General features: G+C 47.3%; 1 protein-coding gene across 5 annotated transcripts in view; it reads right to left on the bottom strand.

Annotated features, from left to right (window-relative positions):
* HDAC4 (histone deacetylase 4) overlaps positions 1-16,724 on the bottom strand; it is a 234,540-nt gene that overhangs the window by 10,919 nt on the left and 206,897 nt on the right. For all 5 annotated transcript variants that reach the window (XM_080933234.1, XM_080933233.1, XM_080933232.1 and 2 more), the window contains 4 exons: positions 15,621-15,740; positions 14,822-14,919; positions 8,876-8,994; positions 7,408-7,541 (listed from right to left, as the gene is read on the bottom strand). In XM_080933234.1, coding sequence (XP_080789360.1) covers positions 7,408-7,541; positions 8,876-8,994; positions 14,822-14,919; positions 15,621-15,740 — 471 coding nt within the window. The remainder of the gene's footprint in view (positions 1-7,407; positions 7,542-8,875; positions 8,995-14,821; positions 14,920-15,620; positions 15,741-16,724) is intronic.

A 16,724-nucleotide genomic window follows, 5' to 3' on the forward strand; every position in this document is an offset into this window, starting at 1 on the left:
GGGCAAGGACAGAACACAAGAGGAAAGGATGCAGACTTGTCTCCTTGATGAACAAAATAAAAATGCAAAATACTGGGGAAGTTCAACAGCACAGTAGAAAGAGCGTATGTGATAACCCAGTTAGATTCACTTCTGGCCACCAGTATGGCTCAGTGTAAGAAAAGAGATCGTGTGATAACGCAGCACAGGAACAACCACAGGAAAGCACCGACCGCTTGGTTAGATGCAGAATCAATGTCACATCCCAGCAGAGGTGTGGGAGAAGCTCAAACAGTTGGTGACAGCATCAGTGCAATGAAGCCTCCTCATGAGAGACCCACATGCTGCCCACCACCACATATTCAAACAGTGTCTGGAATCTTCGCCAGGGCAAAGGACAAGAGAAAGAGAAGACACACAGAGCAAAGGAATAAGTCAAACCATCCCTGTCCCACAACACTTCTACACCTTACGTTTCTTTCCTGATCTTTAAATTAAGTTTTTTTTATTTATTCCCTTTACAACCCAGTATCAGCCCTTTCTCTCCTCCCAGTACCCCCTCAACAGGTCCTCTCCATTTCCTCTTCTCCTTCTCAAAAGAATGTCCTCTGGATGTCCACACCTCTTCTACCCCCACTTTAAAAAATTTAAAGACTCTACCAAAAAATTCTTAGATCTGATAAATACTATCAGCAAAAGAGAATACAAAAGTCAACATAAAAATCAGTACTCTTAACTATGTATTATTAATAAATCTGCTGAGGAAAAAAAGATAAAAATAATTCTCTACATAAGCCTGTTCAAAATTGAAAATGAACTTAAAAAATAAACTTAAGATGTGAGACAATGGAAGTCACATAACACGGATGCCGAAAACCTAGAAATGGAAAGACTGTCGACATTCATGGATTGGGAGACTTAGCATTGTGAGAATGGTTATATTACCAAAAGCTATGTGTGGGGATGTGTTCTGGGGCTGGGTGCTGGAGGCCCCACACGGAGATCTCTGGTCAGGGAGAGGGAATGGCTTCCGCCACCTCCACTGTTGGGTCCAGTTAGGCGTGTGGGATCAGGTGAAGGGGAAATCGGTTCTGCCGATTCCGCTGCTGGTACTGCCTTGTTCCACCACTGCCTCAAGACGCTGGGCCAGGCTGAGCTGAGCCAGCAGGAGACTCCAGAGCAGGGTGCAGGGAGCTTCGGGAGAGTGGGTCTCTTCCCAAGCAGTGGTGTTACAGTTCTTATGACAGAAACTCTCAGATGACGGAGTAATTCCTGCACACCTTTAATTTTAGACAGGCCTCATATATACAGTTTTTGGGATGGTTCAGAGTCTGACAACAGATGCTTCCTATTGGCTTGACCTGAGGGCTTGGGAATGAATACCTTGCCTACAATTTGGGGGTATGGTCCCGCTTCTGTCCTGAGTCTACGTAACGTCCACACCTTTGGAGGAGAACGGTCTTGGGGGGTGGCTGATCTGGCTTGAGTCTATGTTATATCCTCTCCTTTAGAGGAGGGACTTAGGGTATGACCATTGCCACTCTACAGGGGGGCTGTGGGGTACTGCAGCTGCATGGGGGGGGGGACAACCTCCCAGGAGACTAGGAAGCTCCTGTCATCCCTTAGGTTTCCCCCAGGGCTTCACTTATCTCGACCAAGAATGAGGGTACCCTTCAATTGTTCCTGTCAATTGTTCCACAGCTCCCCCTTTTAATTTTTAAAAGGAGGTGTCATTTATAGTGAAAGTTTTGGGTGGGATTGAAGTATCAAAAAGAAAACACTAAACATGCCAGAAGAGTCTCATGACTAAGCCAGAGGAGTAATAAGGGATGAGGTGGGGGTTTGGAGGACAAAGGATCAGGAAGTAAAGAATTGTTCCATGCAGTTCAGTACACAGTCTGAAAATTCAGCTGGAAGCACTGAGTAGTCAAAGCAATCCTCAACATAAATTAATACTGGAGGCACCATGATGCTCGCCCCCATACAGTACGCCAGAACCACAGGAGCAAGAGCAGTGTGGTTATTCCTGGATTCAAAGCTATTGACTGAGCAATCTAGAAAGTGCCAGTTACTGCTCCGGAAACCTGGAATCTATCAGTGAGCAAGATGCTGCCCCAAACATTATAAAATCCAGGGAGACAATACGCAGCAATCACAAAGCAAGTGCCACACAGACGGTGGAGGATACAAAGTACCATGAGGAACAGAGCATCGTGGAGATGCAGGGTGTGCTGCAGGTTCTGATCCAACACTTAGGGTGGGCCTCCTGACCAGGGTGACCGAATGACACATTCCCAGGTTTCAAAGGCCGGATGAAAGCTACATGGAGCTGCTTCTGCAGGGTGTTCTTCACTGGCACTGCCACAACACACGTAGCCATCCACTCCCTGCAGAGTACAGCCTTGCCAACAGCTGAACTGGAACGAAGTTCATAAGATGATGCTTGTTTCTAGTGTGGGCCTACCTAGCTGTGTTTTCTACACTGGGATTCAGGAAGAGATTCTCATGGGCACCTAAGGCCAGTAAGCAGCTCAAATGTCACGTACTTTTCATGGCTGGCAGTAGATGAGTCTTCTTTCTACCTTTGAAGTCCTCCATTAAGAAGATGCCATCCTCTGTTCTCTCCCATCAAAGCAAAACCCCTGGGAAGAGCCACTTACATCCCGCATCCCTTTCAGACCTTGGAATCTATACATTACTCCTGTAAGCCAGGCCTCAGCTTGACTGTGAGGGCACTGGGTCAACTGTTCAAAGGAGCATTGCTCCTTCTAAGGAGGGAAGACACATCCATTCTTTCCAGGAATCCTGAGTCAGGCCTCCCTGCCACACGCTATTGGCCAAACACCAACTCCTCTTCTGGGCTCTAGCTGCACACTTAGTTTCCAGTTGGGTTTTATCAGGAAACTCTGATATAACTCTGTCCAAAGAGTCTGGGGTTTCCTTTTGTCCTTTCTTATGCTGGATCTACACGTAACCCAGAGGAGATAGCCCTGCTTTGCCTTCTGGAATTACCTATGACTCTACATCATGGAGGCTGCTCTAACACTGCCTGGTCCAAGCTCTGCTCTGGTTGTGAGGGCTCCAGGTTGTTATCCTGAGGGCAGACTAATTCACTGATCTACTGCCAGGATTATGATTAGCAGAGGCCTCTGTCAGGCATAGAGCAAATCCTTTATCAGGTCGGTGGGATCAGAACCTTGGCAGTGGTCTTCCATTGTCTTTGTCAGAGTCACTGTCAGTGATTTGAAGTGTAGACTCACTTCTTGCCCTGTCATGTCAGGAACTGACACAACAGGGCTCTAAGCGCGTATTTGTGATCAGGTAATCATTGTGGTCGCAGGTCTTTCCCATGAACATGAAAAACCTTCAGAATTGGGATGGGTATGTTTTGAAAGTTTGGGGGAAAAACATGTAAATTACAACAGGACTAAAAATTATGGTTTCCTTTGCGAAAAGGTTAGAGGACCTGGTCTTGGTCTATAATAAAGACCAACACAGACCCCATCCCATGTAGAATCAACTCTGGGCTCTGGAGACCAAGCTCAAATTCAGCTTTCCCACATGAGCCATGGCACCGAAACACAGCTTGGAGGGACCTCCCAAGCTTGTTTGGTAAAATGATTGGGCGCAAATCTGCTATGCAGATTGATGTGAGGCTATGTGGGCCAGTGACCAAAGCCAGTACATGGCGTGAGAGAGAGCTGAACTCTCCTCCTCCAAACGTGTGACTCACTGAGATAGGGTTGGCAGGAATCACTCAGATCACCTCGCTTGTCTTCTGCGGGACAGCACTTGCCTAACTAGAATATTAATGGTCCCCATTCATAAGACAAGCAAACATTCCAGCCCTGGCAGGATCTTGTTGTCCAGTGGGACAAGTCTTTGGTGGAAAGGTTGTAGGGGATGGAGGACTTCCTTAGGTTAGATTAGACAGGATATTAAGAAAGTTGGAAGGCAGCCAGCTAAGAAGAAGCATGTTACTAGTGTCCTACATTTCAGACAGACTGGTTATAGCCAAGCGGGGAGCCCTTAGGAGGTGCAAAACTGTCATGGTGAATGTCATATTGGTCAGTGGGGGATACCAATTGTGCAGGTAGGGTACCATCTGTGCAAGTCACAGATGGCTTTGTGTGGTTAAGAGACATTGTCTCAAGTGAAGTGTGCATGTGAATATACGAAAACTCACATGGTACCTATGTGTAATGTGGCTTGACAGAAGTAGTGGGCCTTCAGCTGGAGACACCTCAGCTTGTTTTACACACACACACACACACACACACACACACACACACACACACACACACACATTTTCAGCCCTGGAATTGGGCTGGAAATGATATGGGGCTGTAAACCCTGAAATGTCACAGAAGAGTGATAGTCTTTGCAACTGTCCCTCTGTGGAAGGCCATGGGAATTGTCATGCCTGTCTGTGCACAGTGGATGAAATTTTAAGTATGGACAGGCATTCACAGAGGATGCCATACAGCCTGTTTAACATACAGCATGCACACTTTGGCATGACTTTCACTGTAGCTGGAGTAGAACAACTCTGAACTGGCTACTAGCAGCCATGCTAATCTGTAAAAGACACCCACACCACAGTGCAGATGCCCAGACCTGTACCTCTGGCCACTCAGTGCCTCCTCTGGCAGTTGAGCTCCCTGCAGGCCTTCACTATTATCCACAGCTGGCTGCCCAGCATGCACTTGCCAGACTGTAACAGGCCGTCTGTCAACCTTCATCAAAGACAGAGGGTGTCGCTCTGCCCAACTTTTGTGCATCAATGAAATTTTTAAATGGCCCTTGATGTTAGTGCTCCCCCTGCCCCCAAGTCCCCAAAGAACAAATGTATGAGGGCCTGGGGTGAAAGCCAAGCTCTTTACTGTAGCTTAAAGTGCCTAGCACTGAGTCTTAGCACTTTAGCACAGGCTGGATATACATACCAGTCACATTTTAACTATGGTAAAGGGCAAGAAATGGTCTGGGGGTCCAAAGGCACAGGGTTCCATCCGGGGTGGGTGAACCCACACGTCAGAGAGAAGAACATCTGACATTAAAATAAACAGTCTGTGACAAGGGACAACTCGTAGGATGGGAGAGCCCGTTGTCCTCTATCCACCTGCCTAGAACCCCAACTACCTGCTGTAAACCTCCACAGGGACTGCTCAGGGCCAGTCCACCAGTGGCAGCTTGCCTGCAGTCTGTATGATAGCTCCAGACACACACTTATGAGCCTTACCCTGAGCCCTAGCTCAAATATCCTGAGGGGGTTGCTAGTTCCCTTGTGTGGTAGACACATAGAGCTCAGTTACTCTACTTTCGACCAGAGACACCAGCCTGCCAGCCCTACAAGGCTGTAAGGACCCTGTGTCTTGCTCTCTTGCTGTGACACTTGTGTGGGTGGCTCATACATGTCACATTAAATAGTACCAAGTGGAAATGGATCCAGGACAAAGTAGCTATTTTTCCAGGCATTGGAGACTTGTGAATAATTTACGAGTCTGTAGTGCTTGGTTGGAGATGGTTAAGTTCAGTAAGCATCTGTGAGTATTTGCTTTAAGTCATCACCATCTTCCCCTAAGACACGCAGTTTCATTTGTAGGTTCCTGGAGTTGGGGGGTTGAGGGAGCAGGGAGTCCAGGGCCTGCTTCAACAGCACTTTTCTCTGGTGTATGCGTGCATGCGTGTGCACACACATGTGTGCCTGTGTGTATCCTAGAGCCTCATGCTCAATACCTCCTCAAGAAGAAGCATTTGAGTAACAGGCTCCCTTCTTTTCCATTGGCCATTAGCAAAACATAGTTTTTTGTGATCTCCACAGCAAAACAAAACAACAACAAAAAGAAGGAATATGCATTGGGATCCAGAAGTTTACAAGCCGTACATAGTGAGGCAGCAATCTCACCTCCTATCCTGTGCTTTCCAGAATGAAACCTGCAGAGCACACCACAGACGATAACCATGAGTTTGGTATTCTGTCAACTTCTGACAACTTCCTTTGTGTCACATGGGCCAACCCTGAGCTGGCACGTGTTGGCAAGCCAGGTCAGAGAGGGTTTTCATCGAGACCTGGCCTACATGGTGGGGACAGCTCAAGAACTCTGGATGTATTCCTTGGGACAGTAGTTTCTTAAGCCCTGAAGAACAAGTACAGCAGGGGTAGATCTCAGAGCTTCTGACTCAACTGTCACTATAATTCCGAAGCTGAGGAATTTCTTTGTGACACTTAAAGTCAGTCTGAGCTACCTGAGGGTACCAACCCAGCAGCCCCTGGGACACAGGCTCCAGTACTGAGCTTCTCACTCCTGGCTCACTCCTTCCTAGCATCTAAACACCACCACAGGAGATCAATGTGAGCAAGACCTATGAAGCAAGAATCACATATATACACCGGGTAACAAATACACATACCAGCCAGAAGGGCCGAGACTAGCGGTTCTCAACCTATGGGTCGTGACCCCTCTGGGGCACTAAATGGCCCCTTTACAGGGATTACCTATGACCATTAGAAAACAGAGATTTACATTACGATTCACAACAGTAGCAAAGTTACAGTTATAAAGTAGCAACAGAAATAACTTTATGGTTGGAGGTCACCACAATCTGAGGAACTGTATAAAAGAGTTTCTTTAATACAGCATTAGGAAGGTTGAGAACCAGTGGCCTAGATACAGTTTTGAGGATTCTTCAATGAAGGTTATGTATCTATCAGTTTTACCACATGCATTAGGGGCTTCCAGGGTTATGTGACAACTTCACCTTCACTCTAACCTGAGGCTGTATTGGGTCTCTGTTGGGTGCAGTATAAACACAAGGAGCTAGGAATGTCAACAAGGGGTCTTCCTCGGGCACAGTGGGATGGAATCCACATGGTACTCACTCTAGTTTAGCCCTCAGAAGCTTTATGTGACTGATCCACCGAAGACTACCGTGCAGGCCAATGTCCCTGACTCATCCCTGCAGTGGGAAGTGGGGCAGTACAGAACCCTAACCTAAGCATTGCTCCTGAATGCACAAGGTAAACGATGGCTAGTAAAGAGGTTCCAGCCCAGCTCTAAGCTAATTACAGCTTGAGCATGCTGATTCCACCCAAGACCACAGACAAGCTCCCAGAGAAACCTGACCACTTTGGAGACCTGAAGAGTAACATGAGGCCTGGCTAGCACATTATCCTTGGCATGACTGAAACAGGAGGGGAGAACATGCTGCAGCAAGCATCTCTGAGTCCTGGGTTCACTCTGTGTCCCTTCTGCTCATCTCTTAGCCAGAGTCAGACTTACTACATGGGCCGGGAAATAATAGCTGCAGCCCAAGGCTGGTTGACCTGCCCACTCAGGTGGGAGATGGATCCTTCTACCATCTGAGCTCTTTGCAGCAGCCTTTTGCCTGTGGTAAGGCACATTCTGAAGGGCTCTGACAACTCCATACCTCATTTCCCAGCAGAGCAGAAACACATGCTTCAGAAGCATCACAGATGGCTGTCAGGTCATGGCCTCCCTCAAGGGCCAGCACAATCCGGCCACCAGCAAGGCCCATCAGCTGTTTTGTCAAGTACCCAAAACCTGCAAAGGCAGAAGGACACATGAATGGAGCTCCAGACATTCACCTCAGCACCCCTATAAACACAGGGCTGAGGTGTCATCTTCAGTAACCAAGGCCAGCTTAACATGTCATTAGTTTGGTTTTTGGATTGTATCTTCATCTGATTGACTGAATTCTGGTTTCAGTGCTGTATCTTACCCTGCCTTCCTGGACATCTGATATGCTGTACACATACATACACACGTGGAAAGCAGCATACCCATGTCAATGCTGTGTGGTCACAGAGCTTTCCCACATGTCTGGGTATCTGCTTCCATTTCGGGTCACATAATCTTTTCTGTATTCACAGCCAGCACCCAGCATATCACTTGCTGCGCATGGGGATGCTATGCACAGCCAGACAGGCTGATGTAGGTTAGGCACTAGGAAAGCCCTAGTAAACCAGCCCACTCACCAGACCAGATTCAGGCCCACACAAGGCTATATCTCCTGCTTGCTGTAAGAAGGTAGTGGGCAAAATTGATGGCAAACCTACATGTCTCTGATGGAACTGTTGATACTGGCTTTGTTTGGGGTTACAGGTTAGAAGGTGGGAACACAGACTGTGGTACATGGATACTCTGCCCCTCTGGGACTCCACAGCAGAAGCAATGACAGCACTGACACCCCAAAGGCCACTTCCTGTCTCATAACTCCCTTGCTGGGCCCACATCCACCATGGTAAAGCTGAGAGACAGGCCACCCTCTGCAATTAGATACACTGATGGGCAGAGAAGACAGCAGCTCCAGGATAACAGGACCTTGACTGAGGAAGGTACTTGTGCAAGGTTTCAGGACCCTAGGCTTCCTGTTGCCTCTAGTCAGCAAGGATGGGTGATAAAAAGCCAGGCCATCGTGTGACCCAAGGTGCTACAGCCAGAGGCCTCCACATCCTTTCCATGAGAAGTGCAGCAACAGTATGATACAAGGCCTCTTAGTTGGTTCCTTTTCCAGCTCTAAACCTATAAAGATTAGAGGGTCGACTCCTCCAGTAGAGAACAAAACTCAGCACCAAGCACATGTCAGCTAGGTAGGACTGGACCCATCCTCTGGTAGTTAGAAAAGACCTTATGTCACAGTACAGCCGACAAAACTGGTGCATGCACTAGTGAACTTGATGCCCTTTTGGGTTTCTGTCCTAGAGCTTGTGACTTTCAACTCTTAGCCTCCTGCTTCTCAGGGCTTGCTGATGGCTGTTTGCATACTCTCAGACTGAGAAATGCAGGTGAGACTCCTCCTACTGCCTCACAAAGAACACACACAATTGTGGCATAAGGAGACATAAAAGTGGGATAGGTAAACTCTGGTGACTTACATTTGGCAGAGAGATTGTACCCTCCAAGAGGTGTGGGGTGGCCCTCCACAGCATCGAATCCCGATGATACCAGTACCACATCTGGGGCAAACTCATTTGCGATTGGCATGACTACCGTTCTGCAAAGGAAGAGAAGGCACTTCAGTTGGCTTGGCTCTGGTTGGTACGCAGAGGTCTCCTAAACAATATATTCAACCCTAGGTAACTGGAACCTATACAGGTATTCTAGACCAAAGTGGGACAATTGTGGATGAATTGGATTTCTGCTGCTCTAGAAGTGTACACAGTCTAGTGTCTCCTGAAATTGTTTGTTCTAGGCTAAAGGGCCTTTCCAAAAGCTAGTCTGCACCTTGGGGACCCTGTGGACCACTGTAAAGAGTGCAGGACACATCCAGCTAACCACAGATGAGGGCCAAGAGAGTTGCAAAAGTCTGGGTGGAAAATATTTTGGTCTTGGGTGAGACAAGGTACAGATGCCCTGTGGTGTCAAAGCAGCAACCACAGATGAGAAAAGATGCAAACAGGGGCTGTGGCTGCAGATCTCTGCCCTGAATTCATCTGCATGCCATGCCGTGCTCTTCAGTGAAGGACCTCAGTCTTACACTACACAGCTGTCAGTGTGCCCCTCTGCAAAAAAGGCAACCAGACTGCCATTTCATTGGTACAAAGCATTTAAGCCAACAATTATCCAGTGCATACACTGGAATTTGTCTAGAGACATGCTACAATGGTCAGGAGCAAGTTTATGTTGTAGTCAGTCAGGGTAGAGAATGTCATTGGATCCTTTGACTTCTGTGACTGACATCACTGCATGGTCTGTGGGCCTGAGTCTAGGGTGTTCCTTGGGGTATGAGATGCTGAACTGACAAGATGTCTGGACAGTGGTTATGATAGCATCATACCAAGGAGATAACATCTTTACTCAATGAAGACATTGCCACAGAACTCCTGTCTTCAGAATAATAGAACCTATTAGGGGTTTCACGGGGATTTTAAAATTAAGCCAATTTCTTTCCAAGTAAAACCAGAGCTGTTTGCTTAAGCACTCCAGCAAGTGCATATGGTGGGCTTTAGTACTTAGCTTTGGACTATACCTGAGCTACTTACTATCTAATTACCTGCTAAAATCATTATTAGACAGAGCTCATACTAAGAGTACTGATGCTTATAACTGCTGTGTATTATGGTCTAGAAGCCAACCAAAATGATACACAAACCATTCCCCAGGCTGGAGCCAAAGTGGCCCCTGCACACAGCAACAGTGGATATTAGCAGATACACAATCTTTAGATGTCCCAGGCTTGGTGGCTGCTCAGCTGACTTTGAAAATGTGCTGAAGCTAGGATACCTGAAGGTAAGGTGTGTGTCAGAGGGTGTCTCCAGCTTCCATCTGTGACACCATAGGAATATCTTTGCTCCTTGTTGGAACATGGCTTTTTAAATTCTGTGTATCAGCTGGACACACCCTACTGCATTGTGGATGTGCCTCCTACCCAGGGCCACGTGGGAAAGAATGTCCTCAAAGAATGTTCATACTTAACTGGCATTCTTAGAAAATGGGAGAGTGAGTTTATATTTTACCTCTCAAAATAAAATTTGAAATCATCAACCTTGATTTTGAAATAGAAGATCAAAATTTTGTTGTGGGCTTCCTCTCCATCCTTTTGTGCATTTGTGTGTGTATTTATTGAGTTTGATATTAGGGCAGGGAGGCAAAGCTTCCTAAGATAACAGATCAATTTACCATCTGCCTGAAGAAAAGAGAGATGAGTCAAAATGGGCAGAGCTCTGAGAGAGCTGAAAATGTGACCCAAGTTCATCCCTTGCTGTGGGGCGGGAATTAAGGTCCCTATAGGTACTCAGACGCAGAATACAGTGGCTTCTCTGAAGGTGACCTCAACATGTGGAGTCATCCTATGTATGCTGTGTGACTTGTGTTGTGTGATGAATGTCTCTTCTGCAGCTTAGGCAACCTTCATTACCAGAACTGTCCTGGGCCCTGTTTTACACCAACCATCCCACCTCTGCAACCCGTGGCATATGGGCTCTCATGCACAGGCACAGCCCAGAGGACACATGCTCACATCTGTCTGCGCCACTGTGACTTGCTTGGTGAAAGGTGGGGTTGCACCAGAAAGGAATGCAGGCCCAAATTGCATTTTACAGAGAAACTGCTCAGTGCTAGCCACATGGAAAGGCCAGTACCAGGCATAATCTAAAAGTTTACAATCACACATCCCATGTCTTATTAGAAAACAGAATGCACACAGGAGACATCTCTGAAATACATACTAAACAAATGCCTCAACAACTAGGTTCCTTCCCACATGAGAGCAGGTGTTCCTAGCTCCTGTGCTTTGGAAGCCCCAGAGCATCAACTGAAGAGAGCCACTGAACGAATGAATCTCTCTAACTTAATTCAGGCTGATGGCTGCCATACCAGGGGACACCAACCTGTGTCCCCCCATCTAGTCCTGTCATTACCCCAGGGGTTAATATCCTGTAGCAAAGCTACCAAGGTCCACTCTCCATCTTGACAGCCTGACTCGACTCTGATTTCCCCATGTTCACTATAACAAGCCTACCCCAAACTGCCGAGGCTGGCAGCCCCTTATTTGAGAACTTGCCTTTTCTTCCACAGGCCTCCTCTGGTTTTCAATACCTCCCCCCACTCATGTAAAACAAAACTCACACTGACAATGGCTTGGCCTCAATTAGTCTGACTTTCTCTCTGATCCAGCCCCAGTCTCTAGGGAACCAGAGTAGGGCCCTCACTTCTTTACACCTAAAACATTGTCCTAATGCACCAAACCTGCCTTTCCTAGATTAGATTACTAAATGCCAACTCTGTTACTTTCTCAAAAAACGTCCCCAGCCAGAACATTCTGTGCTATATACCCAAATCTGCTCTCTTGACTCTTGGCTCCTGCAAATAAGTGCATTGGAGATTATGTTGTCCACATTCATATCAGCTTCAGTTTCTCAACTCCATGGCTTGTTACTGCTTAACAAGGTAGATCAACTCTCCAGACCTCTTTTCTGTTGGACTTGTCCACTCAAACACGCTAGATGCTTTATCCTGGGACCAAGTCTTTTACCCAGGCCACAGGAGACAGGTCACTTTTTATTTAACCAGCAGGAAGAAAACCTCAACAGCATCCTCCAGGATCAAGGTAAACAGGCAATTTCCTTGGGGATAATCTTTTCCTCCAAAATGCTTAGCCTGGACCTCATTGGGAGCCATCCTCTGCATCACAGATGTAAACTTTATCCTTGGTTTCTCTTTGAGGACAAGCAGATCAAGAGAGGTTGCTGATTCATTGGACTTCCAGTGCTGAACTTTATGCTCCTGTGTCTTGACTTCTAAGAATGCCATCATTGACTGCGCTTGCTAAAATTCTATCTAAGGAGTCAGTGGGTTGCCACCTTTATAAAAGTAGTTGATGGGTTGACCAAATCTCTACACAGTGAGTGCTTGTCTCTCAGAAGAAAGAGTGTGTATTCACAGGGGCCACGCATATCTTACTACCAGTTCCCAAAACAGCTCTTTGAAGAAGGCGTCAACAGATAGGAATGAGGGCTCAAGGCCCATGAAAGGCACTTGGGCTCTGTAGTCTGAGGTCAGTGTTTCCTCAGTGAGAAATCATGGATGACCCTCAGAACAGCAGCACTGCTGTCATCTTTGCTAAGCTTCCTGATGACACATGACTCTGTGACACTGTGGACAGGTCCAGGAGGCTAAGGACAGTGTTCACTGCCTCGCAGCCCATGGTGCTCTGACTGAGCCCCGACAACTTCAAAGCTGTGCCTGGCTTGGGGCCTGGTTTGAATTATAGTTCCTTTTCTCTTGTAAGTCTATAAGCCTGAGGAGAAAGTGCCCGTCGCTTCTGGATCTCATTAAGGGCAATTTTCTTATCTTTTCTTCATCGGAGCCTTGATCCCCTGAAAATGTGACCTGGCAGGAGAGGGCTCTGAAGAACAAGGTGCTGCTTTTGAGGCATGCCTTGTCCCAAGGGGCCCCAAAGGCAGAGACTAAGAAGAAAGGGAGAACGAGCCTCTGACCTTCTTTCCCCACATGATGCCCAGGGAACTATAAATTGTGAACTTCAAAGTGCTACTTTACATTAAAATCAATAAAAAGAAAAAAAAAAAAAAAAAAGAGAGACAACCTGAAACAATTTCCCTTTTCAAAGAAGCGATTGAAGCTTTAGAAGGTGCCCTCAATAAGGGATTATCATTCATACAGTTTGCCAAACATTAGAACAGATGTCAGGATGACTGAGGAAGGAAGGCTCACCTCAAAGGCTGGCCAGGCAGGTCAGATACTGCAGATACCTGGGCAGGGACACCAGGGATCAGACTTGGGTCCCAGGACCACAGAACTGCAGGCATACTCAAGAAATACCCCCTGTGAAGCACAAGGCCTGGGGGATGAGGCTGGCCCAGTTAGTTACCCAGCTCCAAGGACTGATGAGTGGAAGGTATCCCCTTATTGTCATCAAGAATATTATTTTCTTTCTGTACCATAGCCACCATGAGGCCTTTACAGGCCCTGACCTGCAAACAGCATCTGCTCAGAAACAAAGGCTACTAACTGGGCAATGACTTCCTCTCACACCACTGATGCTTCTTATCTCCAGTGCTGTGGAGAGGGCCAGGCTTCAGTGCTATTGGGTGAGTGCATGACACTCCTGGTTCTCAGGCTCACCTTTCACAGACTTTCCAGTGTTTGGGGAAAGTGTGTAAGTGAGGTGAGCACAGATCAGTGGAGAGAGGCAGGTCAGTCACCATGAAGCTTCTACAGCCTGAGTGATCTCTGCCTGCACCTGGACAACAGCTGAACAGCAATCTTGTCAAATGACATTTGTTACTTCTAAAACTACTGATGGGCTAGTTGAGTCACACTCAGTGGGCCAGGACTTTACCAAACTGGACCCCAATCACCTTTCCAATGGGAAGTGGGACTAGGAACCTACTTTAAAATGAGCAAGCGGATGCTGGGAAGTCCCGTGAGACTGGCACCACAGCTACAGAGCGCATGGCAAGAAACTCTACAGACACAGCTCACTAAATAGGGGCATTTATACTTGCATACATGCATACACATCTGCTCACACCTCTAGAGATTTATGTCTTACAGGCATATATGCATATAGCAATAGGCACAGACAGACAGACAGACAGACACACACACACAGACATATAGAAAGCCATATACATAGTACCATGTAGGGACACACAGACACATGTACATATATCTACACACACACAAGGAATCTGCATGTACATATGTATTTCATATGTACAGAGGTTAAGACTGAACCCCAGGATTTCTGAAGAGGCAGAGAAGATTGATTATGTTCTCATCCACAATACAAAAGAGAGCCTTTGAGACTCAAGGCCTCTCAGGCCACCCAGACCCTGGAACTGCTCCTGGGCTATGGCTGACTCTCCTGGAGCCTCCACAGTGCATAGCAGCTGGGGAGAGCTGCTATGGGAAAACAGGAGTAATGCAACAGGCCCAGCCATCCACTGTTAGCTGCAGTCTGGCCTGATGGAAATAAAAAGAATTGTAGAGGATGAAAGTCAGCATTTTGTAAAAAGTAAACCACCTTGTAGCCCAAGCGAGGGACCATAGCAGCACAGATGATAAGGTGTGAGGGCTTGTTCTCCTGGATTCATTTCCACTTTCTTTTCACAAAGGGTTTGTGGAAGAATGGACAGGGAATGAGATCTTTTCATTTTCAGTTTCCAGTGACTCATGGAACTCTTTCCAGCACAGCAGAAGCCTCCCACCCCCATCTTACTGCTAGGACCCTAACAGACTCTCAAGAGAAGGGAGCAGAAGTGAGGCAGTAACAGCGACTAGCCTCAGAGTCCCCAGCTTGCTTGGGTGTCCAGGACTCAGAAGGACCAATCTCTGTGGTTGAACTGTGGGGTACTCACCTGAAGGCTGCCAGGTACTCGGCATCTCCCATGGGGGGATCGAGGCCACCAGTGAAAGCCATGTTGACATTGAAACCCACACCTGGCCCTGTGCCCACCTGTGGCCAACAAGGAGAGACACTATCACCAACTCTGAAGAGAATACCTGGTACAACTGACAGTGAACTAGGATGTGTTGGGCTGGCGTGCCCACAGGGACAGCCACAGGTCCTGGGCATTTGTATGTGAGCTCACAGTGAAGCTGGCTACCAGTGCCAGGCACTGTCATCAGTGGAACAGTTTCCACAGGGCTGCAGCTACTCTCAGGCCCTGAACTAGGAGAACTATTGATATTTCTGAGGACCATGTATCATGTGTGCACAGAAGTGACTCTACGGTAGAACCATCTTCAGAGGACAAGCTGGGCCTACTAGGTCGTACCAGATGCCAGAGGACAGATGGACATGGGAATGCTGCCTGAGGATGTACCCTAAGAATGTGGCTGGGAGTACCACAAAGTACAGAGAAGCAGGTATCCTGGAGGAGCAGTACAGCAACCTCCATTGTGTGTATTTTGTTTGCTCCAGATGAAACCAGGAATGGTATGTAGATTCTCACTAAACTAGACAAAATTCTGGCCTAAATCATGCACAGCAAAACCCATGCTACCATTTTCTGGCAGGGCAGTCTGAGCTGTAACACATGTGAAATGTTACTTCTGTGGCAGATGCAGGCCTGCACCTACCCGGTTCTCCCCATAGCTGCAGTATCTGTCTGCAAAATGGCTCCCCAGATACAACGTTTCACACAGTCCACATACCTCATCTGGAGCTCCACTTCCTGGGAAGAAGTTCCCATCGTCATAGCGGTGCAGGGACATGTAGAGAACATTGGGGTCATTGTAGAAGGCTTGCTGGGTCCCATTCCCATGATGCACATCCTGAGAGAACAAGAGAATTGGCTCAGGGAGGTTCAGGCCTTGAGTAAGGCCCTTACCATCCATCTGTGCCCTGTACTTTGGAGTAGCAGTTCCTACTTGGTGGTGAACACCCTGGAATCTTTGGCCAGGCTTACACCTCATGATCAGGTGCCAAAGGGTGCATGCAGCATTATAAAGATGCTGAGGCAAGAGTCTGAGTAACTCTGAGCACCATAGTACAGTCCTGACTTCAGTGAAAGGGATGGGGTTAGGCTTCTAGCTGAGCTGAGGCTGCTATTTCAAAAAAGCCATCTGACTAATCTTACATGTCTGCTTTATTTGTGGTAAGTGAGCCATTTCTTAAGGATAATCACTAATTGTGGATTGGCTACTTACAAGCACATCACAAAGGGAAGCTGTTCTTCAACCTGTGGGTTGCAATCCCTATGGGGTTGCATTTCAGAGACCCTGCATATCAGATTATAATCCATAACAGTAGCAAAATTATAATTATGGAGTAATAAAAACAATTTTGATTGGGGGTGACCACAACATAAAAACTGCATTAAAGGGGTGCAGCATTAGGAAGATTGAGAACCACGGACATAGGATAGGTAGCAGTTGAACCTAGATGGTCATGAGTGATCCCTACCCTGAAATGACCAGCTCTTTTCTTATGACTTGATGCCCATTTATCAAGAGGTGGCTTTGGCTGTTTCTGCCAGGCTGGTGGCCACTGTTGTGGGCCATAGGGATAAGTTTCCAGGATGGGTACACTAGGTGGCCTTGTGCTGCATAGTGTCTGTCTGTCTCTCTCTGTGTGTGTGTGTGTGTCCGTGCGCGCGCGCGCGCATACGCGTTGGGGGTGAGGAATGAGGAAAGCTTTCTTTTCTACAGGGTCATCTGTGATCAGTGTAGGATGTGGATGTGTCAATGTCCCGCTACTCAGAAACACAAGTGCCCTTCATCTGATGCACCAGGTCCCTGCTGGGAGGAGGAACCATG

Source organism: Micromys minutus (assembly GCF_963924665.1).
Source record: "Micromys minutus genome assembly, chromosome: 19".
NCBI classification, from domain to species: Eukaryota; Metazoa; Chordata; class Mammalia; order Rodentia; family Muridae; genus Micromys; species Micromys minutus.